General features: G+C 41.3%; 1 protein-coding gene across 1 annotated transcript in view; it reads left to right on the forward strand.

The window, feature by feature from the left end:
* The window catches only part of LOC147722670 (cadherin-9-like), a 976,253-nt gene that overhangs the window by 453,169 nt on the left and 495,177 nt on the right, over positions 1-27,907 (forward strand). The window contains exon 3 of the mRNA XM_086965167.1: positions 17,676-17,970. Coding sequence (XP_086821293.1) covers positions 17,676-17,970 — 295 coding nt within the window. The remainder of the gene's footprint in view (positions 1-17,675; positions 17,971-27,907) is intronic.

Genomic DNA, 27,907 nt, shown 5'->3' on the forward strand with positions numbered 1-27,907 from the left:
TCTCTCACCCCTGCTCATCTGTGTCAAAGTTTCTCTCACACAAGACATCTTTAAAAAAACTCTTAAGACAGGTTAGATCCTCGCACACCTGATGAGTGGTTATTTATTACAGATAAATGAAAACATGAGACATTTTCATTTAGCAGGTGCTGGTATTTCTGCTCTAGCTATTAGCAGAGAAAGTTCAGAAATCAAGACAAACTTACACATAGTAATGTTTTTTTTAATTTTTAGAGTCAAATGAGGTGGGTTCTTCAAATACAGAGATAGCCTTAGCCACTGACAACTGTTTGAGAGAAGAACGAAGTGATAATGAGAATTTTCTTTTGAACATGCAAATCTCTTAATTGTGCTATGTGTTTCTTATAGTCTGTTTTAATAATGTATTTACATTAAATAACCGAGGACAGGAACAATTTGCAAAAATGCATCATTTCATTTCGTGAACAGCATCTTTGTTTTATACCTGGTCCTGTAATGAAATTACTGCATGGTAATAATAATTGGCTAAAGAGTTTCCAAGCAAATATTGAGGAACAATGGATGCTAATAATCTTATCACCCTATTCTTTGATACCAACAGTTGTTTGCTGGTAAGGACATAGCATTATATTTCTCTAATGGAATATGGAATTACTACATTTCACAAAAATTACATGCAATGTAGATATGTGTGATGACAATGAAATTACTGGTCTCGACTGTAAGACCTGACAGCCTTTGGGTGGTCTTCCCCCCAACTTTTTGTCTGCCTCCCTCCATTTTCCTGGCCTCGCTTTTGCTCGCTTTAGGACTCTGTTCACTTTACCACTGCTATTAGTACTAAAGTGCTTGTGCTCTCTCCTCTAAAATGACAACATTGGGTTACCCCCAATTGGCATATTTAATTTACTTATAAATTCATAGTAAAGTGAACTATATATGCCCAGTGCCTGTAAATTAAATGTTACTAGTGAGCCTGCAGCATCATTGTTCCACCCACCTAATTAGCACTCTAACCATGGCTCAGGACTACCATTGCAGGGCCTGTATGTTCAGTGTTACACTGCCACTTCGATCTGGCAAAAACAACCTCTTACCAAGCCTAAACCTTCCTTTTTTGTACATATGCACTACCACCCACATGCATCAAACTCCCGTTTTGCGTTTCCAAATTTGCGATTTTTACCAAATCGCAAATATGGATTCGCAAAACGGGATGCATCATTGAAAGTGCTAAATATTTCCGATTCGGTAAAAATCGCAATTTTTACCGAATCGCAAATATTATGCGAATTCAAAATTGCAAATTCGCTATTCCCATTGATTCCTATGGGCCAAAAGGAATCAATAGAAATTGCGAATTCGCAATTTTGAATTCGCAAATGTGGATGGATTCCATGGGTGCAGGGGGGGGGGGTCCGAAGGACCCCCCCCTGCACCCCTGAAATGTATGTTTAAATGGACGTTTCACACACACATGTCCTAAGGACATGTGTGTCTGTAACATGACATTGTTTAAAATGTAAATTAGAACATTTTAAACATTTTTCGCAAATTACCACGAGGTTCAACCTCGTGGTAATTTGCACTTGCAAACATTGTATTCGCAATGTGTTTTCAGAATGATGCATTGCATTTAAGGAATCGCAAATTTGCGATTCCTTAAATGCAATCGCATTCTGGAAAGTCGCAATATTAGCGATTTTCAAAAAAAAATAATGATGCATTCCAAAAAGCATTTTTGGAATCGCAAACGGCCGATTTTAAGGAATCGCACCGTTTGCGACTCCAAAAATGCTTGATGCATGTGGGCATACACCTCTACAGTGTAGAGAAAACCGACACACCGCATTTAGAACTGCTGCATCATTTTTGGAACAATTGCATCACCATTGTTGCATGGAGGACATCTCCTCAACTGTGTGGGGATTACTGATGCATCACTTGGCTGTACCCTGCTTCTACGTCGACGTAAAACAAGGATCAAGGTACCTTTGTTCAGCAGGCCTATATGGGTCCCTGTATCCAGCCCACAATTTGTCGCGGTCGACCTGAACTCTTGACCTTGTCCTGATACGGGGCAATCAATTAACTCCTTAGGCGCTTGCTCCATATAAGTGCGGGTTTTGCATTTATTCTTTTAAAATTCATGTGTCGACTTCCTCACATTAGATTTGGTCTTGTCTTATTTATATACTTATTCTCTATTTTTCTGACCTGTAGTGGACTCTTTTTATAGTGATATCACTGTGTTACTGTTTGAAGTATTGCACAAATTCTTCAATCATTGCCTCTTAAGTTAAGCCTGACTGCTCTGTGCCAAGCTACCAGAGGGTGAGCACAGGATAATTTAGGGTGTGTTGAGACTCACCCTGACTAGGATTGTGGTCTCTGCATGGACATGGTGCATACCTGTGCCAACCAGGAACCCAATTTTTACTATTGACCAACAGCAGAGGGCTCCAAGTGAGCACCTGAGTGTTGATGAACCTAGGTTATTGGAAGGAGATTACACAAAACCCACGCAAATCACAACACTTTTTTTTCAATAATGTCCCACAGATTGTAGTAGTAGTTCTTGAATTAGGGTGATGTGGGATACCTCGTGTTTACTATTTGTTTTGAGATTGGTCATGTGGTAGTTTGCTGGAAATGTCTCAATGACAGAAGTTATTAATTGGCAATGTGAAGTAGAACTTTGTGTTTTGATGGCATAAGTTTCTCAAACAATATTCTTCTGAAATATTGGCGAGATACTGTTCCACCAGCATATGGTATAAAGTGACATATCATGTTTCTATATAATCCTTATTTTTACTGTTATTGTCAGGAGTTTTGTTCACTTAAGTTGCAAAACGTGTTTCAGTGTCAGAAGTGGGGGTGAAATATTAGATGCAGACTTGTATCCTTTAATTGAAAAGCTGGTTGGGGCTTGTGATAAAACCTCTTGAATTACGTTACAGATGTTGAGTTAAAAGGAGCAGAGAAAACATGGTTGAGTTTGTTTCAAGGAGATCATAACACTACTATTAAAACTTCAATTATAGTTGCTTATATCTGCAGCTATATACGCCTTTGGCTTTTGTCAGTTGGTTGTATTGTTCAGAACAGAAAAGTGTAGTCCTGATCTGCATCGAAGAGAAGGCTAACTTCTAATCCCTAAACAAAAATGAGTTTGCATAATGATCACAATGTTGAGTTTAGTGGCAAACACCACACCCCTCCAATATCCTACATCACATTTCAGCAAGTAAAACCTACTGAAACCTTCCTGGGCCATACTTGGAAGACAATTCTGATATATGTTGAATTTGGCTAAGTAAACAGAGATTCTGCATGTAATTCCCTATTTTCCAAGTGAAATCTCGAAGTAGGAGGAGTTTCCCTAACCCAGTGAATACTGCATGACCACTGCATGCAATAAATACCTCACTGGTTCTCTCATAATCATTTGTTAAAAACTTTGTCTGCAGCTAGGAATGCCAGCAATACATTTGCAATGGCGATGGCAATGGAAACAACATCATCTACAGCTTTTTCAAAAAGTAGGCCTGGTGTATCTAAAATAGACCTCATAGACTTCCATTATTCTGGCTCACTCACACACAACATGTATGTAGAGTACATAAAAGTTGAATTACAAGAGTGGGCCAGTAGGCCTCCACTCCAGTGACTCAGATAAAATAGGTCTGGTCTCACTATTGCTTCTCAAAACATGGTGTGCTGCACTACCACTATATATGTTAAACCCATGAGAGGGATAAACGCCCACTGTCAACAGATGAGGGCTTGCTTGGTGTAACTAATAAATTAAAGGACCATAGCACTCCCAAGCAGTTAGAAATGTCATCATTTGGATTGAGGTATTCGAGTGTAGGGGTGTTGAGGTGTTCGCCTCCTGACTGTGAGGCGCTGAACGTAGAATCCGGAGAAAAATCTTACACTGTGTAAGATAAATCCCAAAACCAGCAAGCGCGTGGGTGCGCCTTGAAATGTAAAAACCGAAAAGTAATCTCCAGTGTCTTTTCAATTCAGGAGTGGTTTATTTTGAACCAATCTTTATGAATTCTGAAATCAAATGTTGTACGATTTCAAAACAAATCACTGCATTGCTGCAATTCAAAGAAGCTGTGCGATTTACACAGTGTAAGATTTTTCTCTGGCTTGCTTGGTGTACCCATCTAGGTCACAGGACAATTCCAAGACCAAATCTTAGTCAGGGACAGTCCTAGGCCTCTGTGCAAACCTCAGCCAAAATTCCAAAGTCAGGATGCCAGATATCCATAGTAGGGCCTGTAGGAAACACACGTGTTAACCATGCAGGGGACTTTCTTATCTCAACGACGAACTTCGGCAGTGATGCTCTGCTATTACAGTTCCATTGCATAACATGTTACTTGTAGGATTCTGATAGTCTTATACAGTATTAAAAAGTTAATTATAAATAAAATGCTAAAACAACTGGCATGTGCATTCACCTTTTGTTTTTAGTAATTGTTGTAGTGTTCAAAAGGTGGATCTGATGCATCATAGTTGTAGGCAGTAAAATGAATGAAGACGGAGATCATGGTGATGGGGAATCAGGCCCATTTCCACCCAGACTCTCTTTGGCCCCCCTGCATGGGTAAACCTCCAACTCCCAAGCCCGAGATTAAAAGCCTCGGTCTATGGCTAGATAAAAACCTCACCATGCAAACCCAAGCAAGGAAAACGGCGGGAGTTTGTTTCGGTCTCTTGCGCTCAATCCGAAAAATCCTACCACTGCTCCCTCTCCAATCAAGGAAACTTTTGATCCAAGGCCTTATTTTGTCAAGGTTGGATTATGGCAACGCACTGTACCTGGGCGTACTGCAGAAAGTTACAACTAAATTACAGGTAGTACAAAACGCCGCCGCCAGGATCTTGACCAATACTAAGACCCGCTGCTCGGCCAAACCAGCTATCCGAGAGCTGCACTGGCTACCCGTCATAGAAAGAGTGCAGTTCAAGGCTCTCTGCCTTACGCACAAAATTCTTAACGGAAAAGCCCCCCCTATACTTAAAGATCTGGTCACTCCTTATACCACCTCCAGGCCCCTCCGATCTTCTAATGCCCACCTCACTCGAGTACCCAAGATCAATAGAGCACGATCAGGAGGTCGTTGTTTTTCGTACAACGCGTCCAAGTTGTGGAATTCCCTTCCCTCTGACCTTCGTGCACAACCCAACCTGCTGGCATTTCGAAAATCTCTGAAGACATGGCTGTCCCCGTGAGCTCCCCCCCCCCCCCTCTTCATTCCATCTGTAATGGTTCAGCGCTGGGACGCTCACGGGCAGCTATGCGCTTTAGAAATCCGGTAACATTAACATTAACAATGTCAGTGGGGGCGTATGCTTGTTCTAGGGGTATGCCTCATTATATCTCTTTACTGAAGACATCCTTTTTTTCTATTCACACAATAGTTTTTATTCTCCCTTTGAGGATCATTAAGATTAATGTATTAATGAGACAGATGTATCAACAACCTATGTTGGTGAAAACAGTATGCAATCACTATGTTTAATGTTCTCTCATGGGTAGAACACTGGTGGAAAACAAACATACAAGGAGTTTGTGGTCTGTGAAGCTCTCACCCCTGAGTCATATATCTGTTTGCAGGCTTCCCATCTATAAGAAACAGTGATCTTCTTTTCTTCCAAGGGAAACATCACAGTAAGCCTGTTAGACCTGGCATCTTTTGGTGTGGTTTCCCCTGTCTTGTTCCTTATGACCTCCTTCTTTTGACTGTGTGATGACTTTTATTTTGGAGGCTTTATGACTCTGGGCACTTGACCAGTGCTGACCAGTGCATACGTGCATTTGCTTCATGTATAAAACCTGATGGTAATTTATGTCTCCATGATTGGCGTATTTGATTTACTAGTAAGTCTCTAGTACAGTGCACCATGAGTGCCAAGGGACCAGTAGCCCGAATGCTACTAGTGGGCCTGCAGCACTGATTGTGCCACACACGAGTAGCCTCACAAACCTGTCTCTTGCTTGCCATCATAGTGCCTGTGTGCGTAGTATTAAACCCCCATTCCCACCTGGCAAGTGAACCCACTTGCCAGGCTCACACCTTCCCTTTTATTACCCCTAGGTTAGGCCATTGGTAGCCCCATGGGAAGGGTGCAGTGTATCTAAGAGGTAGGACAGTTTCACATGTCCTGGTAGTGAAAAACTACTAAGATAAGCTTTCACTACAGCAAGGTCTATCTCTCCTATAGCTTAACAATGGAGCTGCTTAATAACATTGTACCAGTGTATCTTCCAATTGGGAATAGATAGAATGTTAGTGTTTGGTCGGTGCCTCTGGACTCACAGTTTAAAATCACATCTTTATTGAAGGTGGTTTTTAGATTGCAGTTCTGAAAATGCCACTTTTAGAAAGTTGCCATTTTCTTACTGAACCATTCTGTCCCTCTGCCTGTCCCTAGAATGCACGTGTGGGTTGGATGACAGTTGGGCTTTGTGAATTCACTCTAAGCAGTTGCACAAATAGGGAGATGAGGTGTGCCCTGCATATCCTGATGGCCCATCAATAGACTGATGAGCCTTCCTGAACAAGAGTGGTGGAAGGAGCTGACACTCGCACCTGAATATGGCAGTGCTTGTCCCCACACAAAGAAGTCTACATCCCTGTAGTGTATCTGGAGCCAGGGCCAGGAAGGGTAGGGTCTTGTGCACTACAAAGAACTTTCTTTAATAGCTGGACCTCTGACACTACATAGAAGGAACACTTCTGGACTGGGAACATTCTTCCAGGAAAAAAAGCTGCTGGGCTGCCAGGAGGGATGCCATTTTGCTGTTTGCTTTGCTGTGTTGGCCTCCTACCTGATGCTTCAGTCCTGGAAGTGATAGGACTGGACTTTGCTCTCTACATCCTGCTTCCTAAAACTTCTCCTAGAGCTTTAGTTGAGCGTGCCTCCTATTGGAATTATCAGGGCCATCAAACACTTCATCTGTGGTACCTGAGCTCATCTGCTGAGAGCCCTACTTTCAAGTGACGCCAATTCCAGTTCCTGGAACCCTGGAATTGAGTTTCTGTGCTACAAGAAGAAACCGACACCAAGCAACTCCGGAAGTAGCTCCTGTCTGCAATTCTGACGCTGTGCCTCTGCCAGCACTGAAGCCATGGTCTCAGCTCAATGCATCGACCACAACTTACAATGCAGGCTCTGGCGATACCACAGCGCCTCCGAAGAATCGCCACTGCAGGAGGCCCGAGCACTGCGTCACAGACGTCTGTGATGCACCCCAACTCCTCAGTTGTGTCCCAGTGGCTCCACCTTGATGCTACGAAACTGAGACCTCACGGCTTGACCGCCAACTTCATCATAGATACTGCACAGCAGTAAGGAGCTGAGGTGCTTCACCTGCAACAAACGCATCACCTCCCCTGAGCCTAGCATCTTCCCCAGACGTTAGCAGCTCCAAGGCCCTGCACCACCTCCAGGAACTGACGGCTACAGTGACGCTTCATCTCCATTGCGCAACACGCTGTCCCCAAATGCTATCTTGCCAACCACCCTGCACAGCAGTAAGAAACTGATGCATCACCTGCTTTCGCTACACTTCACCTCCCCTGCACCTCACATCATCGTTGAGTTTGTGCTGGGTTCTACCTTACACCTGAATCCAACCTGCATTCCCTTGTTGTGAGACTGAACTTGTTGATCAGTCCTGGTCAAGAATGACTCGATAGCCCCAGTCGGAGCTATTGTTTCCTAAGAATGACAACTTTACTTAACCCCTTCACTGCGGCGGGTATTCCGCAGCAGTGCTAACGGGGCGTGGCGGCAGCGCGGCGGGCGCATGCTGGTGACGGAACCGCTCCGTCAGCCGCGTATGCGCTGTGCTCATGACGGAGCGGTTCCGTCATGGCCCCGCCCGCTCAATGGAACGTCCAGCGCAGGCGCGGAATCCGCGTTCCGAGCGCGCCGTGACTGAACCGCTCCGTCATCAGCACAGCGCGACCGCGGCTGATGACGGAGTGGTTCCGTCACCAGCAGGGGAGGGGTTAATATTGATAACTTCATAACTTGGTTTCTGTATTTAAGATTTTATTTGGTTTCATCTTGTTTGGCTATTTTTCTATACTGGTGTGAGTACTTTGGTGGTGTTTTCACTGTGTTAAAGGGTGTGCATGTACAAATACTTTACACATTGCCTCTGGGAATAGGCCTAATTGCTCTTGCCAACCTACCAAGGGGGTGAGCATGGGTTATTATTAGTGTGTACCTTACTTATCCTGACTAGAGTTAGGGTTCCTACTCTGACAGTGTGCAAACCACTGCCAACTAGAGACCCTGTTTCTAACAAAGCCTTTACCTAGGATAAACCCACATACATTAATCTCATTTTATAATAATTTTCAATAGAACAATTAAGGGGATTTTGTGTCACTAGAGTATAGTCAATGTTGATCATTTAAAGCGACCAATTTACCAAATCGAGCATTGACTGCATTTGTTTCATTTCCAATTCTAAAATAATTTTAGAATTTCTCATCTGTCCTAGCAGTATAGGCCCCTCAGTCCATGTTTTCTCCTAACTTGTAAAGTATTTTCAACAGTGAACAGACATTGGGTCTAGATAAGACCCATGAAGCCTGCCAAAAAATTACTTTGAAAGATATTTTTTCCTTTCTGGTTTCACAGATTGATTGAGAATGGTGTGCAGTGTGGTAGATTTCAAATGTAGGTTCTGCAATTGTTGGAAATATTTAGGAGAATTATATATGGTCTGCTGCATTGTCACTTTTGAAATAACACAATGCCAGTGGCAGTGCAATTGAATGTGGCGGAGACTATGACTGAGAGTGACAATTGGGATTTGTTGCACGATTGTGTGTCTCCAATAGACTTGGTTACAAATCCCTTGATGGGGCACTCCTTTAGTAATCAAAAAAGCTTTAGAAGTTCATTATAAATTGAATTTTATTCATTCATTATTTTCCTGAAATTAATGTTCATATGTATTCTTTCATGTAACTCGGTTTCATGTAAGTTAAGTTTTCCACATCACTCCATAAGAAATAAATGTATCCAATATAACTTTATGAATTCATTATTAGTTCTCCAATGCATTTCGAGCAAAACCTGCTCTTCATCAGGGAGTACGTTCTGAACAAAAAATATAAACGTAACCATTGATATGTAATTCAAGTTGAGATATTCAAACACAATTGTTTTGCATGCTTTTTGTGTTAATGTGACTAAATGTGAAGAAGTGAACACTCGTGAACGTTCGTGAAAAACGACACCTCTAAAATTTACTCACGTATCCATACGGGGTAGGTGGAACAAAATCTTAAAGATAATCTAAGGGGAAAAAAATGAGTGAGGAAAAAATGAAGTGGTGAGAACGTCCACTACATAGCCTAGCGTTTCAGTAGGTATCGTTAAAACGTACAAGGTAACAGTACCAATCCAATAGTAAAAAAACTTTCGAGAAATGGCATCGCGCTCCGTAGGAAAACGTGAGCGCTTCACAAATAATAACATGAAAATCTTACCGGAATATTTCGACTCCGGAATCAGAAGTCAATACACAGCGTTCCTCATTCTACACGGGACCGGCTAGTACACAGATACCGCGCGAATCGCGTCTTACGTATGAGTTGCGTGGGGGACTAAAAATAGTGGATGGACAACTCATAAAAGAGCATAAGTGGGAAAGGGAAATGATGGCGGCGGCCATATAGGTAGAGTGTGAATTAAGATCGGAGTCAATGTATAAGGTGGAGGGGGAGGGGGATGATGGCGGCGGCCATATTGGTAGAGTGTGAATTAAGATCAGTGAAAATGTAAAGTGTGATAAATAAGAATGTTCATAAACATGCCATGTTTGTAAACAATATGAAATGTTATAATCTAAACTAGGCATCAATTTACAGAAGTCACAGAGCAAAAAATACCAAAAAAATGGATTTTACAGATAACATGAGAATTCTGTCCGTTCATTTAAACCATTTGGTTTCAAAGCCGTCAAGTGGTAAATCCAAATGTTTTCTCTGTGCAATAGTTGTTTTTTGTTATCTTTGCCTTCAATTTTTTCAACAACTTCCAAAATGAGGAACTTTAGTTGCGCAATGCTATGTTTTGATTCATGAAAGTGAGTTGCTACAGTAGACTTTACATTTTTAGTCCTTATATTGGATTTGTGTTCATTTATGAGCAAACGAATTTTTCGCTCAGTCTTCCCTACATAAATCTTTCCACAGGGACATTTAAGCAAATAAATAACATTGGTGGTTTCACAAGTGGCTGATACATGTAATTAGATTTTTTGACCCCGCATGGGGTGATGAATCACAGTTCCACAAATAATATTATGGCAGTTTTGACAATTTAAGCAAGGCATTGTTCCTGTGTATGTTGGTTTTAGTGATTCCTTCTTTTTGAGAATTTCTCCCAGGTTTCTGTTCCTAGCATATGCAAACAATGGAGGTTCCAAAAACATGAACACAAATCCAATATAAGGACTAAAAATTTAAGTCTAAGGTAGCAACTCACTTTCATGAATCAAAACATAGCATTGCGCAACTAAGGTTCCTCATTTTGGAAGTTGTTGAAAAAATAGAATGCAAAGATAACAAAAACCAACTTTTGCGCAGAGAAAACTTTTGGGTTTACCAATTGCAGGCTTTGAATCCAAGTGGTTTAAATGAACGGACAGAATTCTCGTGTTATCTGTAAAATCCATTTTTTGGGTATTTTTTGCTCTGTGACTTCTGTAAATTGATGCCTAGATTTGATTATAACATTTCATATTGTTTACAAACATGGCATGTTTATGAACATTCTTATTTATCACACTTTACATTTTCACTGATCTTAATTCACACTCTACCAATATGGCCGCCGCCATCATCCCCCTCCCTCTTATACATTGACTCGGATCTTAATTCACACTCTACCTATAGGACCGCCGCCATCATTTCCCTTTCCCACTTATACTCTTTTATGAGTTGTCCATCCACTATTTTTAGTTCCCCCCGCAACTCATACGTAAGACGCGGTTCGCGCGGTATCTGTGTACTAGCCGGTCCCGTGTAGAATGAGGAACGCTGTGTATTGACTTCTGATACCGGAGTCGAAATATTCCGGTAAGATTTTTGTTTTATTATTTGTGAAGCCCTCACGTTTTCCTATGGAGCGCAATGCCATTTCTCAAACGTTTTTTGACTATTAGATTGGTACTGTTACCTTGTACGTTTTAACGATACCTATTGAAACGCTACGCTGTGTAGCAGACGTTCTCACCGTTTCATTTTTTCCTCACTCATTTTTTTCCCCTTAGATTATCTTTAAGATTTTGTTCCACCTACCCCGTATGGATACGTGAGTAAATTTTAGAGGTGTCATTTTTCACGAACGTTCACGAGTGCTCACTTATTCATATTTAGTCACATTAACACAAAAAGCATGCAAAACAATTGTGTTTGAATATCTAAACTTGAATTACATATCAATGGTTACGTTTATATTTTTTTTCAGAACGTACTCCCTGATGAAGAGCAGGTTTTGCTCGAAATGCATTGGAGAACTAATAATGAATTCATAAAGTTGTATTGGATACATTTATTTCTTATGGAGTGATGTGGAAAACTTAACTTACATGAAACCGAGTTACATGAAAGAATACATATGAACATTAATTTCAGGAAAATAATGAATGAATAAAATTCAATTTATATTGAACTTCTAAAGCTTTTTTGATTACTAAAGGAGTGCCCCATCAAGGGATTTGTAACCAAGTCTATTGGAGACACACAATCGTGCTGAGTACGTTGACGTTTTATAGGATGGAAAACGTTTCCCTGGGAGCAACGTAAAACTGACACATTTTTCAGAATTCCATTTTTTTTAAAAGACACCTATAATTGTACAGTTGAAAAAGGGTTGTGCACTTGCTTACTTTTTTATTTGACATTTGGGATTTTTTGACATGCCTCTAGAACTGTTCAATGTGGGTGATGTGTCCATCTGGCAGCGATTTAATAACTCTTTTCCATGACTTTGATAAGTTTTCCAGTTGAATTCTAAGTGTTTCATCTGTTGCCTGTAGTTTATAACGTAAAATTTCTAGGTTTCTCCCTGGATATTGAAAGTTACTATTATCAATAAATCAATCAGTCAGTCAAACAATCAATCTGATCTTTATTCTGCAGATTAGAACTGCCATAAAAGTGCATACTGTATCATATAAGATAGAATTAAAATTCAATTTTAAATGTCATAAATGCATAATTTACATCAAATGAAAAGTTAAAAGGAGCCATCCCACCACTTCTCTGAGTCACAATTAGCACACAATAATTTCCTGAGATATTGAGCCCCCTTATGTGTAATGCAACATTAACCGAACAAGGGGTTCTTGAAGTAAAAAACAAATAACTCAATGCAGTTTTAAAATCTCTAATATTCACATCAAGAAATGGCATCCTACAAGGATGCAGCACCACCACTTGACTGAGTCACAGCTAGCAGACAATACATTTCCTGAGATATAGGGCCTCCCTCATATAAAGTGCAACATTAAAACAAACATGGGGGTCTTGAAGTGCAGCTTTATCATCTCTAATATTCTGTGCAAGGAGAATTTGTTTAAGGTAATAAGTCCTTCAATACTGGTAAAATCCACAGAACATTATTAAGTGCAGGGTGCTTTGCTTAGACCGGCCATCACAGCGACAAGGAAAAGAGTTCAGAGGACATACCTTTATTTCGGTAAAGGCAATCTTAGGATGCACTATGCCTGCACATATTCTTATAAGGGCAAAATGGTGCTAACAATGAACAAATAGTGCTGACAACCTGACATTTAAAGGCAAAAGTTGGTTTCCTCGGGTCCTCTCTCATTCTAAGGTCATGTCTATGCATTAAAACAGCATGACATGACTGATTTTGTGAAGCTCATTTAATCTATAGGCCAGATGACGAGCCAGAGTAATAAAGGTTTCAATAGAAGCTGATCTTCCAAAAATCGCAACCCGAATTCCTTATGAGCAATCAGCGATGAAGCTGAGACAGACAGCCATAGCAAACATCATATATAGGACTCCCCTTCAACTTGAAGAGAGTTACAAGGGGTGAAACCCAACAGCTCCCTCCCATATATTGCAGTAGACACCTCCCATGCCCTGTAAATATCAGCCATTTCCTTGACTGGTCGGCAACCCACCGGGTTAATCAGTGGAAGTACTTTGCGTTTAACTCTATCATGCAGTAATGTGAGGGCTCAAAAGTCGTACAAGGAGCAAAGGCAATATTAACGTAATATTAAAGCACACTACCTAAATTGTCACCCCACAGAATGAAGCCTCATCCGGCCATGGACAGGTGCACACAGGCCCGCTCTTGGCCTGTTCTTCATACTGCACTGGGGTTGTCAAAGGATGTTTATGCGCATCAGATCAGCTGTAGCCCAATGCCCCTCCTCCAGGCAGAGTGTGTGCCGGGGAACTGAGTCCCACCCCAGTCAGGGCCAGTCAGGGATTGGAGAGAGCCGACAGGAAAACGCTTGTGCAGGCTTTAAAATTGCCCATATCTTGTCACAATATAATCAGATTTCTAGGATTCTCCTTGGGCCTGATAGTATTTGGTCACTGTGAGCTTGAAAGGGGAACACCACGTTAAAAGCTAATTTTGTTCTTTACTGGAAAAATGTTGGTCAGTGTGCAATTCTCTAAGTCACTATTTTTTTGAATTATTACTCTCACCAAGTCAATGCCACTCCATATGATGTTCAGAGGAGATCTGGTTAGGCAGTTAAGGCGGAGCTGTTCCTATTGGACCAGGAACAAAGCTGAATGTATGCTTGCTAATGTTTGACAAGGCATGGTAGGCAAAAGGCGATGGATTGAAATGTGGCCCTGAATAATTACCAGAGGCTGAAATGAATTAAAGTAGTTCATCACTTTTTTGTGTTCCAGATGACACCACAACATCGAAAGGACAGCTATCTTCCACGTCTGCTCCACTGAACAATAGCAATACAATCATGAGGCGTTAGGCAATATGAATGAAGCAAATTATATTCATTGAGAGACAGTCTGATTGATGAGTGATGAGAATGCAAAAGGAACAAATTATGGACAGAATGCTGGCCCTAGATCCATTCTTTTTTTAATTCTGCATGCCATTTCAGTTTAAACCCAGCCATACACAAATCAGTCTTGACCCTGCTCCCCATGGAGCCGGTCCAGCCCGAACTGCCAGGCTAGATCCTCCCTGGACAAGAAACAAGCATCATGGGACCGGTTTTGTGGTATCACCCCTGATCAGCCAGACTAGAGGGGCTATGGGGAGCAGGGTCAAGACTGATTTGAATATGGTTGGGACCAACCCTTGGTGGCATGTTGAGCAAAATAATTAAATATTTAAACCAGATCTTTTGACTGGGTGAAAGGTTTCAGCACTTGGTCCATCATCTTGTTGTGTTTGTGAGTGATGAAGACGGGCAGGCCAAATGGCAAACTAGTTTTTTTTGTGAAGTGTGAATTAATTGTAAGACCCTTACTTTGGATACATTCCACTACTAGCTGGCAACAGTTTAGACTTTCAATACTAACCAATAGATATCATGCTAATGGGGTGTGTACATGCTGCCCTGTCAAATTAAGGCAATGGTCTTCTCCTGTTATTTTCAAATGAAGGTTTTCGAAGAAAATGTTGCTATTCATACCAGAGTATTTCCTAGGGTTAGGTTCACTGTTTTTATTGGCTGTGCCCTGTTTACAAAGAACTAATTTGGAGGTGGGGGCACTTTAAAATGCTTGCCCACTTCATCTGCACTAAATGCAGAGTTATAGCATTTTCAGAAGGCACTCATGTATTTTTCTAATTTTTTGGTTTTAGACTGGTAGTTATCAGTTCTAGTGGCCTGAAGTCTTCAGGCGAAAGTATGTGTTTTACAAGTTCTTCGCTCACCTGTAGAAAATGTAAACAATATCTTTCCATATCTTGCTGGAAATGCTCTCACCACCTTAAACATACTTGGACTCTCAATGCTCACTAGATAGCAGTTCACATTTCAACCATTTTGCTACAGTTTCAGTATCACATCTTCATAGTTAATTGGCTGCGGTTTAACAGCATTAGTTCTTCCTGCCTGGGACCGTATCATGATCCACATGCACTTGTGAACAAACTGTTAGCACACTTCATTTACAAAGGGTTATGCACATTCCTTTGATTTTTACACTGAATCATAGGTGTGTCCAAAGGCATTCTCTTGAAATTAGCGCAGAAGCGCTTATTGATTCAGCAGACAACTTACATGCCCTCTGCTAACCTGGGTATGCTGTGGAAACGACACAGCAATGTAAGGCCCTAGTTCAAAAGGGGTTCTAATGCAAAGTTATTTTGAGTCATGTCACTGTTTATTTCTGCAAACTATGCATTCCAAAATTACAAGTTGAATCCCCTTACTTTGATTTGGTTTCCGAACCACTGAGGCTCTTGAGTACTGAAATGTACATATGTATGCTGAATTTCTACAGATTCTAGACCTCCTTAAGTCATCCAGTACACGTTTTGGTTTTCTATCTTGGGATTTATAATTTTCACCAATTGTAACTTTCAATGAATAGTCTATATGATAACGTGGCCTTGTAAACTACATTAAATAGGAATAATCACCCGCAAAATAAAAACAATAATCTGCAAGCACAAAAATAATCTCAGATGTGGGCGCGCTACCATGAAAATGTCAATTCACTATATGGAACACAAGCAAACAGTAAGAGATAACTACTGGCTGATTCTAGAACAAGTACATCAGGAATCACAACTGTTTGAAAAAGACCAATGTGAGTGTTCCGATTAAAGACATAAATTGAAGGTCTGACTGAAAATATACCCTGGGGCCAGTACACAAAATAATTTAGGGATTAAGCATTACACTGAACCAACCTAGTTTGGGCTCTTATCCAAAATGTTTTCTTAGGATCCCATTGCCACCCTGATCATGGATACATTACTATCTCTGACTGGCATCCTTGCTTTGAAATATTATTTTCAATACAAGAGCCATACGTTGTGTGGTGCAAGAGCATTGCAAACCGGCTCATAAAAAGGTATCTCAGTTTACATTAAGTGGAAGAATAGGTGCCAACTAGGTTGTACATTAAAACACACTTTCACGTACAGTGACCAAACGACTAGCTGCACACAATAAAATATACAAATGGGTTTTCCCATGCAATACCCATGGAATTTGAGGCTGCCCTAGATTTACAAAGTGATGTAAATTTGGGGAAGCGTCAAATTCGTATGCCTCTTGAGGTGAGGCATAACAAGCAGAAATGTTTATTTTTCCGCACTCTTTCCTATCTCTATCTGTGCTGCATTCTTCAGCACACAAAGAAAGCGGAAAATCCCTAGTTGGATGTTTTTTGTGCATGAAGGTGCCCCTTCTCGCACAAAAACAACCCTACCTGCAACTGAGGCACCCTTGCACCATGCTTACATTGGCGCTAGGCTGCCAAAGCGGCACCAGTGCAGGCAGAAAAGACAGGAATACACTATGGCATAGATGCATCCAGCTAAAATCCGCTTGGCAAAGGACAGATTCTCAGAATCTTCCCCTTTGCAACCGGTATTTTTGCATTTGGAATGCAACATCCCAAATGCAAAAATCGCAATTTAATAAATCGCAAAATTGTGATTACTTAAATTGCTATTGCATTTAAGGAATCTCAAATTGAGATTCCTTAACTGCAATGCATTAAAGTTAAAAAAAAATAGCGATTTCGCTAATAGGGGGAGCAAATTACCATGAAGTTGAACTTCATGGTAATTTGCAAAAATTTTGAAAAATGCACTAAAGGGCATTTTTCAAAGTTCCATTTTACACACATACATGCCCTTAGGGCATGTGTGTGTGCAAGATGTACCCATATGCAGATTTCAGGGGTGTAACAGGGTGTCCTTTTCACACCCTGCCAGCTTTGAAATTTCAATCTCAATTTGCGATTCTTAATTTCAATTTGCGATTCTCTAATTGAGAATCGCAAATTAAAATTGTCTTCCCATTCATTCCTATGGGCCTCTAGGCCCGTAGGAATGAATGGGGAGGTATTCCTTAATTGCAACTCGCAATTTGCGAGTCGCAATTAAGGAATTTTAAGAAATCGCTATTTTTTGTGTGATTTTTTCATGCATAGCCTTTTGCTATTCCATATTAGCGCATCCTTATTTTTCGCTAATAAGGAATAGCAAAATGGGTGCTTGATGCATCTAGGGGTATATTGCTTGAAAAAGGTGCATTCCTGCCCTATGCCAATATGTCATAGATTAGGCCTCTGCGTTCATTTCAGGTGACAAGATAGATAAGTCATACAGAAAAAAAGCATATTGATGTGCAGACCTCTGTAAAAAAGTGAAGTTATTTTTATTGGTGGATGCACTTCAAAATATATTCTTGTATTTATCAAAGGTTTTGAATTCGAATCATGCTGCACTGTATCTTTCAAGGTTTTCTGTGCGTTTTCAATGTGTATGGAGTTGCTTCTTACCGTCCGATATGCTTTTTCCGTTCAGTTTGTTGAAAGAAAGTCACTGCTGACCCTTATTAGAGTCAAGATCATATTGACATGTAGTGAGTGATTCCGTTTGGCGTAGAAATGCATTTATTCATAGAATGCTTTCTTTCTTCCTCCCCGAAGCTTCACACTGATCAGGATAAAGGAGAAGGAAATTTAAAATACATTCTGTCAGGAGACGGGGCTGGCAGCGTGTTCGTTATAGATGAAAACACTGGAGACATCAGCGCCGCAAAGCGATTGGACAGAGAGGAGCGGGCCCAGTACGTGCTGCGTGCCAAGGCCATAAACAAAAAGACCGGCGTGCAAGTGGAACCCGAGTCAGAATTCATCATTAAAATCCATGACATCAATGACAATGAGCCAAAATTTACAAAGGAGATTTACACCGCAAGTGTTCCCGAAATGTCTGAAGTCGGTAAGTGCGTTATCATTTCCTGAAAAGAAAAAGAATGCCTTGACGTGCGATCAATTGTTGGTTTCTGTGCCTGGCACTTTCTATTCATATGGGCTAATTCCCAGGTTTCATGTTCGTTCTTTCTTCTGGCTATGGTTTTCATGGTGTATAATTTATCTGCCGGGGTTTGCTGGCCGAGGTCGCCTCGCGACATGAAAAGGATGGCCTGATTACGCAAAACTGGAAACAAACATTCAGTTTAGTATTTAGCCCTCTGAGCACTGCGAGTCGCACCGCATTTTTAAAGCCTCTTTTCGAAGATGGCAGTTTACATTTTCATTCAATGGTTTCGCTTTGTCAATGTATAGGGTTTCTTCGGTTCAAATGTCAACATGTGAATATTTTCTGATTTTTGGCAGTTTTGTTTTGGCTTGACTGGACCAGGGCTTGGGCAACTGGAGACCGTCGAGTCTGCTTTGAGTGTAAGGGTTGAAACCCATTCCAGGCATGTGACACATCTCACTCTGTGGCAAATGCCACAACGCATGTGACATGTGCCACAGCATGTGATATCTGACATTCTCTTTTATGCTTAACTGCAGATAGTGCTAGTGTTTGCGTAAAATAAAAATACATGTGCTAGCTTTGTGTAAAATAAAAATAAATGAAACACAATATAAAAAGCCCTCCTGTTTAAACCCCTTGTCACACAGAATCATGATTCATGGCATTAACCATTATACCAAGCACTCAGTTGCTATATTTTGGCGACTGCCTATTTATCATAGAGATGGTGTGGAAGTCATTTTTCTATTTCCATGGAGATTTTCTTTTAAATGCCCCAAATTCACAGCTGATTTTCAAGCTTTATATAAAAAAAGCAACCCTTCCTCTCTTCCACCCTGGCACTGGCCCCATACATTTCTTTTTCTTCCACAATCTTCCTCCTACTCTCAATCCACAAATTAGGGGATTTATTTCACTTTGCCCCCTCCCCCCCACATGCCACAGCATGTCACAAATTTCTGACACACACTGGCATGACTAAATAGGTCAAAAATCTCCCAGTGTTAGGGGGTGATTTATAAAGAGCCCTCTTTCATTTAGGTAAAACAAAAAACATTTGAAAATAATATAAAAAATGAATATCTGCTGGAGGGGTTTTTGAGCCCTTGTCAAAGGCATTAATTGCCCAAGCCATTAACCACTAAGCCAACGAGCACTTTTATAAAGTATAATGGCTAATTTACTTTTTATCACATTAATAGAGTGGAAGTCCTACTGATTGATATTTCTAGGCAATTTTTCTTTCACATGCAACAAAATCACAGTTGGATGTTATGCTTTATACACAAATAAACTTTCCTCTCTTTCACTCTGGGACCATTCTCATACATAAGTTAATAACAAAATCTTCCTCTAAAACTCATGCCACAATTTCATATCAAGTTTTCATGCCTCAAAAACAACCACCTTTCCTCTCTTTCACTGTGTTGCTACAGCGGAACTCCAGAAATACATTCTAAATTGCCATGGCCATTTCTCTAAAACCTCAGAAACACACATAACATTCAACAGTGGGGCCCATTACACTGCATACTTACTCTGTTCATATATTCAGCTTCAAAGATCTGGCCAACAACCCAGAAGTCCTACTATAACATTGGCGTAGTGTCTAACCCTATTAAACAATTTTATTAACACCTGCAATATAAAGCATTTACCATGGTTTCATTTTAACCCCTTCGATGCTCATGACGAGCTCAGCTCGTCATGAGGTACACCTCTCGTACACTCATGAAGAGCTGAGCTCGTCATGAACAATGGGAATCAATCGTTGTCAGCGCACAGGATAATTCTGCACCGCACCAATGGTGTTAAACACCATTTTATTCAGACACACCACCATGATGGCAATGGATCTGCTAGAACGAAAATTAGGCGTAGGAAGAATCAAAGACCAGCTTTTACTTTTTCATTTATCTAATTGTTATTCAAGGCAAACTTTAATATGTCTGACATTTAGCATTTATTTATTTCTTTATTCAATAAGAATCTTTAACTTTATTTTCAAATTGATCATTTATTTTAAAGCTCAGAAATAGACATTTATTTTATAAACTAAGGGCCAGATGTAGGTAGCCCTTTACCGATCGGAATCGGCCGAAAATACCGATTTTCGTCCGTTTCCGATCGGTAAAGGGCTATTGAGATGTAGGGGCACATTTTCGGTAATTTTACCGAATCGGTATCATTACCGAATTGGTAAATTTACCGATTCAGTAATATGTACCGAATCGGTAAAATAATTACCGATTCGGTAAAATTACCGAAAATGCTATGTAGGTAGGCAATGTACCTTCTGCACATGGCTTACAGAATCGGTATTTTACCATGGAATACAAATCCATGGTAAAATACCGATTCCGGTGTGCATGCACATGTGTGCATGCACACCTATGTCATGTGACAGGCAGACCTGCCCTTAGGGCAGATATGCCTGCCACATGGCACCCAAGCCTGTTTTGCGGGTGCCAGGGGGTGTCACCCCCTGCACCCTTGTGAATTCGGTATTTACCGATTCGGTAAATACCGAATCGGTAATGCCCATTCATTCCTATGGGCTTCAAAGCCCATAGGAATGAATGGGCATTACCGATTCGGTATTTACCGAATCGGTAAATACCGAATTCATCCGATTCGGTTTTCCAGCACATCTGGAATACCTACATATCGGACCCATAGATTTACCGAATTTAAATTACCGAATCGGTAAAATTCGGTAATTTAAATTCGGTAAATCTTTTCTACCTACATCTAGCCCTAAATCCCTAACTTAATCTATCTAAAAAGTAACTAACATCTCAAATTCGAACTCTGATTGGACAAATTTGGGGTAGATGAGCGCTTCCTCACCATTACAGCATTTGTTCTTCAAATGATTCAGCAAAAATATAAAAGTTCTTTGTTTAAGACAGTTTGTAGCCTAGGCGCATCCTGCTTTAGCAATATCACTCTACTTTCCCAGGGTTTGGGCATTAGATCGTCCATGTTTGGCACCCATCCTAGGTTCCAGGTAAAGTGGCCTTGAACTCTCCATCAAGCATAGTCAGCTCACTCGCACTGGCAGGAATCTTTGACGCGCCTGCGCAGACCAGTACCCACTCGCAGTGGCTCAGAGCGGCCATTTTTTCACTAGGCCTCACAGGCCACATTTGGAACTATCATAGAAACAACCAAAAAATCATGTTAATTATAATAATGAAACCCATTCTGTTTACCTCCCACCATTCTAATATTTCCCATTAGTTGTTACCTAGCAAATAAGCCACACAAATGCGCTTTAATACTTACATAATCGACCCTTTTAGCACAAGACGTTTACAATAAGCACATTTAAATTGCGTTTTGTTTAAAATTAAGCTGCGCATTAATTCACATCACAATGACAACATATATTAATTAATTATTTCCCTCCATGCAAGCAAGATTAATACTTCCCATATGTTTGTGAATGCATATTACTCTAAAGTTGATTATTTAAACACATCACACTATTAGTAAATGTTATGTTATGGAACATTAACTTCACAAGGGGTACACACAATTTTGTGTTTACCACCTCGCTCCATCAGTGTCACTTTATTTTTTTTTATTTTAACAGACATTTGTTAAACGTCTGTACCCCATACAGTTTCATGGCGCTGCAGTACAATTAGGCTGACCAAACAGACTGCTAAGAAAGAGAAACTCTAATTATATGATTGTCGGAAAAGCCAGATTTTAAGAAATTGTCTGAATTCATAATAGCCTGGGCTAATCGTATCTCAGGAGGAAACAAGTTCCAAATGCGGGGGGGGGGCAAGGACAGAAAATCAGGAACAACTCATTCTCTGTTTTTTTAAAGTCAGCTACCGACAAGAGGTTCTTAGAGGATGAACGCAGTGTCCTGTTAGGTGTATAATTCAAAAGTTGAGATGTGATGAAGGCAGGACTTCTACTTTCAGAGATTTAAAAACAATGCTGTCTGTTATGAAAACAATCCTGATTTTGAACTATATGGAGCCTGTGAAGAAAGTCTTAGGAAGATCAGCATAGAGGGAATTAGAAAAGTCTAGTTGAGATATCACCAAGGCAAATACAAATTGGATGAGAGCAACTTAGTAATTTTCATTATCCTGCAGAGCAATAGAAAGCAAAATGACATCACTGCACCTATCTGGGGTTTCATTGATAACTTACATTGATCAGAAAACCAAGGCTTTTTAGAGATTTCTTAGGGGACAGGAGGGTTTCTCATATCAGGAGACCAGAAGAAGGCATCCCAATAATCAATCTTGCTTTTTTGTGAAAACAATCTCAATTTTCTCTGCGTTATGTTTAAGATGGTTACAGTTCATCAAATCGAGGACGAAAAGCATGGTTTGTTGAAAGGTATCCTTTGACATTGGGGAGTCGTTAAGCTTGAACAGTAGTTGTATATCATCGGTATAATGGCAAATTGTCAGCAAGTCAGTGGCAGGAAGTAGGGACCAAAAGACTGTTTTTATATTTTCTCGAAATTGATGACAAGGGGCAATTGAGTAAATAATTCATCCAGGTGACCACACTTTCAATGGACAGCCCGCACTCACTATGAGGTAATGACATTGAAGAGGGCTGTGTAAAATACATTTTCCCTGATGGAACAAGATGCATACTGGGAATCGCAGTCCATGAGGAGGGACTGGAGTATGTTACCTCATCAAGTAGTGGTCAGCTGTGCTTCTACCAATGGGACTGAGGCAGCACGTTTAAAAATCATGAATAAGCGACCCCCGTTGTGAAAGGCATTTGAAGAAGGCACACTCGTCGAAATGGGTCATGCCACTCATTAAATAAATTAACTTCTTGAGACCCCACTGTGTCCCCTATTCGGCTTCTAAGGAGGGATTTGCTGGATATATATATACACGTACCACGTAGAGGTGGCAATGGAGAGCAGAAATTGAGGCAACTTGAGACCACCATGATCTTAGAATTCGACAGTAAATGGCCGAATGGTCTCAATAATACGGAGGACATGTACAATTTCTTATGAGAATTGTTTATGGATTTTCAAGAGCAGTTTTCTGTCCCGGTAGTTACATTACTAATGAGGTTTGGTTGCCTACGGTCTTCAATCTGTATTCAATGCTTCCGGTATGAACCGTAGTCGTGTTTCATTCTAATAGGTAGTCAGGTTCCCTGTTGCCTATCATACTACATATTACATATATAAAAGGTTTTTTGAGTGGCTTTTCATCTCCACTACGTATAAATATATCTCTTTAGGTAGTCAGGTTCCCTGTTACCTAGTATATGCATTGTTGGTACTTCAGTCTCCTGTAAATATTATGACATTTTGGTCCACTCTTTTTTCACATATGGGGTGCACACCATTTTTAAACATGATGAATTACTGTTTTTATAAAAATGTGATATTTATCTGTTTTTAACAATGGATTTAGGCAATGACCAATTTTTATTGTTAATCATATTTATACATATTTATACAGATTTATTTATCATACACTTTGCACTTTTTGAAAATATTGTTTGTACTTATTTGCACAGTCTTTTTGCACATTAAGCAGAGGTGTTACTGAACAATATCCACACAAAAATGTATGCACTTTAACTTCATAAGATCCTCCCTGCAGTTCTGCCGTTAATTCAGAATGGATTCATCAATGTTGCATATTTATTTGTATAGAGATTTCTTTAAGGGAAAGGATTTATCCTGCCATGAAGTATTTTGAGTCCATTTAGATTTTTTTTAACTTTTTTTACATCTTTGAGATTGCATACAACTTACATGCATTTATGCTGCAACACATTGGTTTGTTATATATGTGACTCTTGAGAGAAGTGGCTGTACAAATAGTGGGTTTTGTATTTTACAAGCATTTACTAGATGTTATACATTTTTGTATTCATATAAATGCAATGCGGTATTTTTGTAATGAAAAATCAGCTCTAATTGGCATCATTTCAAAACCCACTTCGGACAGTATTTCCTCTGTGTCTATGTTCACGTGACCTGGCAGGAGTTCGTGTCAGGGGGGCGTGCACTTGTGTTCACTGCATAAAAATGATTAAAAAATGTAATTGCTCTGCATGTGATCAAGGGCTCACGAAGCCCGAAACGCGTCATTGCTGTTTACCTGTGCCAGTAAATTATCTTGTGGCCAGAAAAAAAAGAAGGTGTCATTGCTGTTTACCTGTGCCAGTAAATTATCTTGTGGCCAGAAAAAAAAAAGGCGTCATTGCTGTTTACCTGTGCCAGTAAATTATCTTGTGGCCAGATCCTGTGGTCCGTCTCCTGTTTTTGCTTCGCATTGCATTCAACAAAAAAGGAGGGAGATTGATTAAATATATATATATATATATATATATATATATATATATGTATGTATATTACCTACTGGCTATCGCCAGTAGGTATATATAGTTAGAATTTTTTCTCTATGGGACTTTTGAAAATTCTATGTCTAATAACTTTGGCGTTTGTGGACGGAATCGGCTGAAATTTTCAGGAAAATGGCACATTTTGTTTCTGAGCAGCCCCTGAAAATTTGGTGGGGTTTCGTCAAGGGGGGGCTGAGAAAAAAGGGGGGTCCCAAAACGCGTTTTTTGCATTGAGTTTTCCATAGGGCGGTTGGACTCACTTTTAGCTCGAACGGCTGAATGGATTTGCACGAAACTTGGCAAAATTGTAGGGACTGTTAGCCCGATGTGCCTTTGCTAGGTCTCAATATATGTGCTCCAGTAGTTTTTGAGAAATTAACGTTCAAACCAAGATATATATCTGTAACAGCGCTCTGGGCAGCGATCCGGTCCGCTTACTTTTCGCTTATCGGAACTTAGCGCGCAGAAAGCTGATTGGCTCTCCGGTGTCTGTCAACATTCTAAACAGTCCGGAGCGGACGCCATCTTGTCTCTCGGTAGGATCGAGAGAGAAGAAGAGGTGGAAAACGAAGGGGGAATTTAATGAAAGGGGGCAAGGTATCCCCCTCTTGACCCCCTAGGAATGTTGTTGGGGTTATTAAAGGGTCCCGTGGGGAAAATAAAAAAAAAATGATTTTTCACGGTAGAAGCGCGGCCGCGAACTGGTAGCGAAACGGGAATTCGCCATTTTGTGCTTCGTAAATTAAATTACTAGTTATAAGTGGGTGCGGGAGACGTATCCTAATCCCCTATGTTTCCTGAGGGTGGGTGAGGAGGCTGATATATGTTGATACATCTCTTCCAGCGGCTGTGCGTGAGCTTTTTTTTTTTTTTTTGCTGCGTGACAGTCCGGAGCGGCCGCCATCTTGTCTCTCGGTAGGATCGAGAGAGAAGAAAAGGTGAAAAACTAAGGGGGAATTTAATGAAAGGGGGCAAGGTATCCCCCTCTTGACCCCCTAGGAATGTTGTTGGGGTTATTAAAGGGTCCCGTGGGGAAAATAAAAAAAAAATGATTTTTCACGGTAGAAGCGCTTCACGGGCCGCGAACTGGGCCGCAAACTGGTAGCGAAACGGGAATTCGCCATTTTGTGCTTCGTTAATTAAAGTACTAGGTATAAGGGGGTGCGGGAGACGTATCCTAATCCCCTATGTTTCCTGAGGGTGGCTGAGGAGGCTGATATATGTTGATACATCTCTTCCAGCGGCTGCGCCATCTTGCCTTTTTTCGAATGCCACAATTTTGTCGTGCACTGCAGCCATTTTAGATGCCAGGCTGGTCCCAGGCTATCACCTAACCCTGCGAATGTAGTTTATGGCCCCAGCTGTAGAGAATTCAGACATGCCAATCCTCCTGATTCAGGCGTGTGAGTACTGATTTCAGTGCTAGTCTCCCGCCTCCCGATTTCTGCAAGCAAAAACCCGGGGGCATATTACGAACAACTAGCGATAATTTTTGTCTCTAACTTGTTTAGAGACAAAAATTATCGCCGCACATCGGCGATTTTTATCGCAGATAAACCTTGCTATTATCGCAGAAAAGTCAGCGATATTCATGTATTATCGACCTAATGCTCTTAGCCATGTTATCCACCTCCCATTGGATAACATGGCTAAGAACTGCTCAGGGCAGGTGTTAGATTTTGGAGATATTCGCGCTTAGCGCGAATATCTCCAAAAGTTGGTAATAGAAGGTAGCGATGTTAGGGACTGTTTCCAGTCGCTAACATCTTGGCACGCCACTTTGCATGTCATTAGTGATAAGTATCACTGACATGCAAAGCGGGGCCCAAGATGGTCGCTATCTCCTTTTAGCTGTCAGTAACTGGTGTTAGCGACAGCTTGATAATAGGGAAATAATTTTATCTCCGCTTTCATGGTTTTTAAAGCCAAAAAAGCGGAGATAAACCCCCTTGATAATATGCCCCACGATTCCTTGGGGGTTTCAGCTGACAGGGCTTGGTATTGTGTTACATGGTAATTTTTCCATGAAACGTCAGAGGGTCGATGCAGGGGTTCTAGAAGAGGTGATAAACCATTTAAGCCTCATGAACAAGCGCATGGTCTTTTAAAGATTTGTGAAGTACTCGGGGCGGCGGTGTGTGTGTGCCCTCTTTCAGGAGCGGGCGGGGGGGCACTGCCAGCAACTTGCCAGGTCAGGTAGTGTTCAACACGTGCATCACCCTTTCTCTGCCTGCTATTGCGCTCCATGCTTCGGAAAGGTAAGAAAAAGAACGTGCATTTGAGTTTGAAATGTCCGATCCTGCAGCAGCACACTTCCAAAGCCCACACATGACAATAACCCGATTCAAGGCCCCATTCACCCGTTTTTAAAAAAATAGATAACACTCCAACAAAATAAGGTTATAAAACTTTATTAACTACTAACTTTAACGAACGGAACAAAAACTAAAAACATTTAAACATTTCTCAATACAAAAAGCAACAATGGTTAGAAGCTGTCTTTTGTGCGAATAGTCCCAAGGCAGCACAACGTGCAGAGTTCTGGACGGCACCCAGGTGATGTCGCCTGGGTGCCGCACTGGTTTAGGGATCCTACAATGCTGCTCCGAAAATTGGCGTGGGGCGTCCCGGGTGGGGCGGGGGGAGGCCTCGTCAGTAGCGGTCTGTTGTGCGAATAGTCCCAAGGCAGCACAACGTGCAGAGTTCTGGACGGCACCCAGGTGATGTCGCCTGGGTGCCGCACTGGTTTAGGGATCCTACAATGCAGCACAGAAAAACAGCGTGGGGCGTCCCGGGTGGTGCGGGGGGAGGCCTCGTCAGTAGCGGTCTGTGTCCAGTGTCACATGGCTGACACAACATGTACGACAGGCACCCAGGTGATGTCCAGTAAACTGCCGCACTGGTTTTGGTATCCTACAATGCTGCTCCGAAAATTGGCGTGCGGCGGCCCGGGGGGGGGGCGTGGGGGAGCCGGCGTGAACGGGCCTCCCCAGGTGGCGGCCATCTAGCTGAGTTGCGCTCGCTCTTGCGGCCACAGCGTCTCGCTCACCATGTTGTTGAGTTGCTCCCACTCTTGCAGTGCAGCGATAGGCGGATGCCACATGGCTCTTAAAATGGCGGACAGCTCCTCGGTTTTAGGCCTGGTCCACTGAAATGGTCCTGGGACACTTTGGAACTCGGACGCTTGCCTGCTAGGGCTTGGGTTCCATTCTCGAAAAGCGTCCCCTCAGCCGTGAAGATTGTATAATAGTCTTGGGGGCCCCCGACTCCCGCAGGCTTCCGGTGGGGAGCGGCTGCCATGATTGCTCGCGGAATGACCACGACGGAGCCACGAGATGGTGGTGCTCTCATGCTGACGCCAGCTTCAGTCTGAATGATCCAGAAACAAGGTGGGGCTTTCATCGTTTGGGAAAAAAAAATGTTCTAAACCAATGAAAAGTGTTATTTTTAGGTCATATGACCAAGCCTTCCATCTTTAGGAAACCAAAAGTAAAATGAACCAATGAAAAGTTTTATAAACAAGTCACAT

The sequence above is a fragment of the Lissotriton vulgaris genome, chromosome 4_1 (genome assembly GCF_964263255.1).
Source record: "Lissotriton vulgaris chromosome 4_1, aLisVul1.2, whole genome shotgun sequence".
Lineage (NCBI taxonomy): Eukaryota > Metazoa > Chordata > Amphibia > Caudata > Salamandridae > Lissotriton > Lissotriton vulgaris.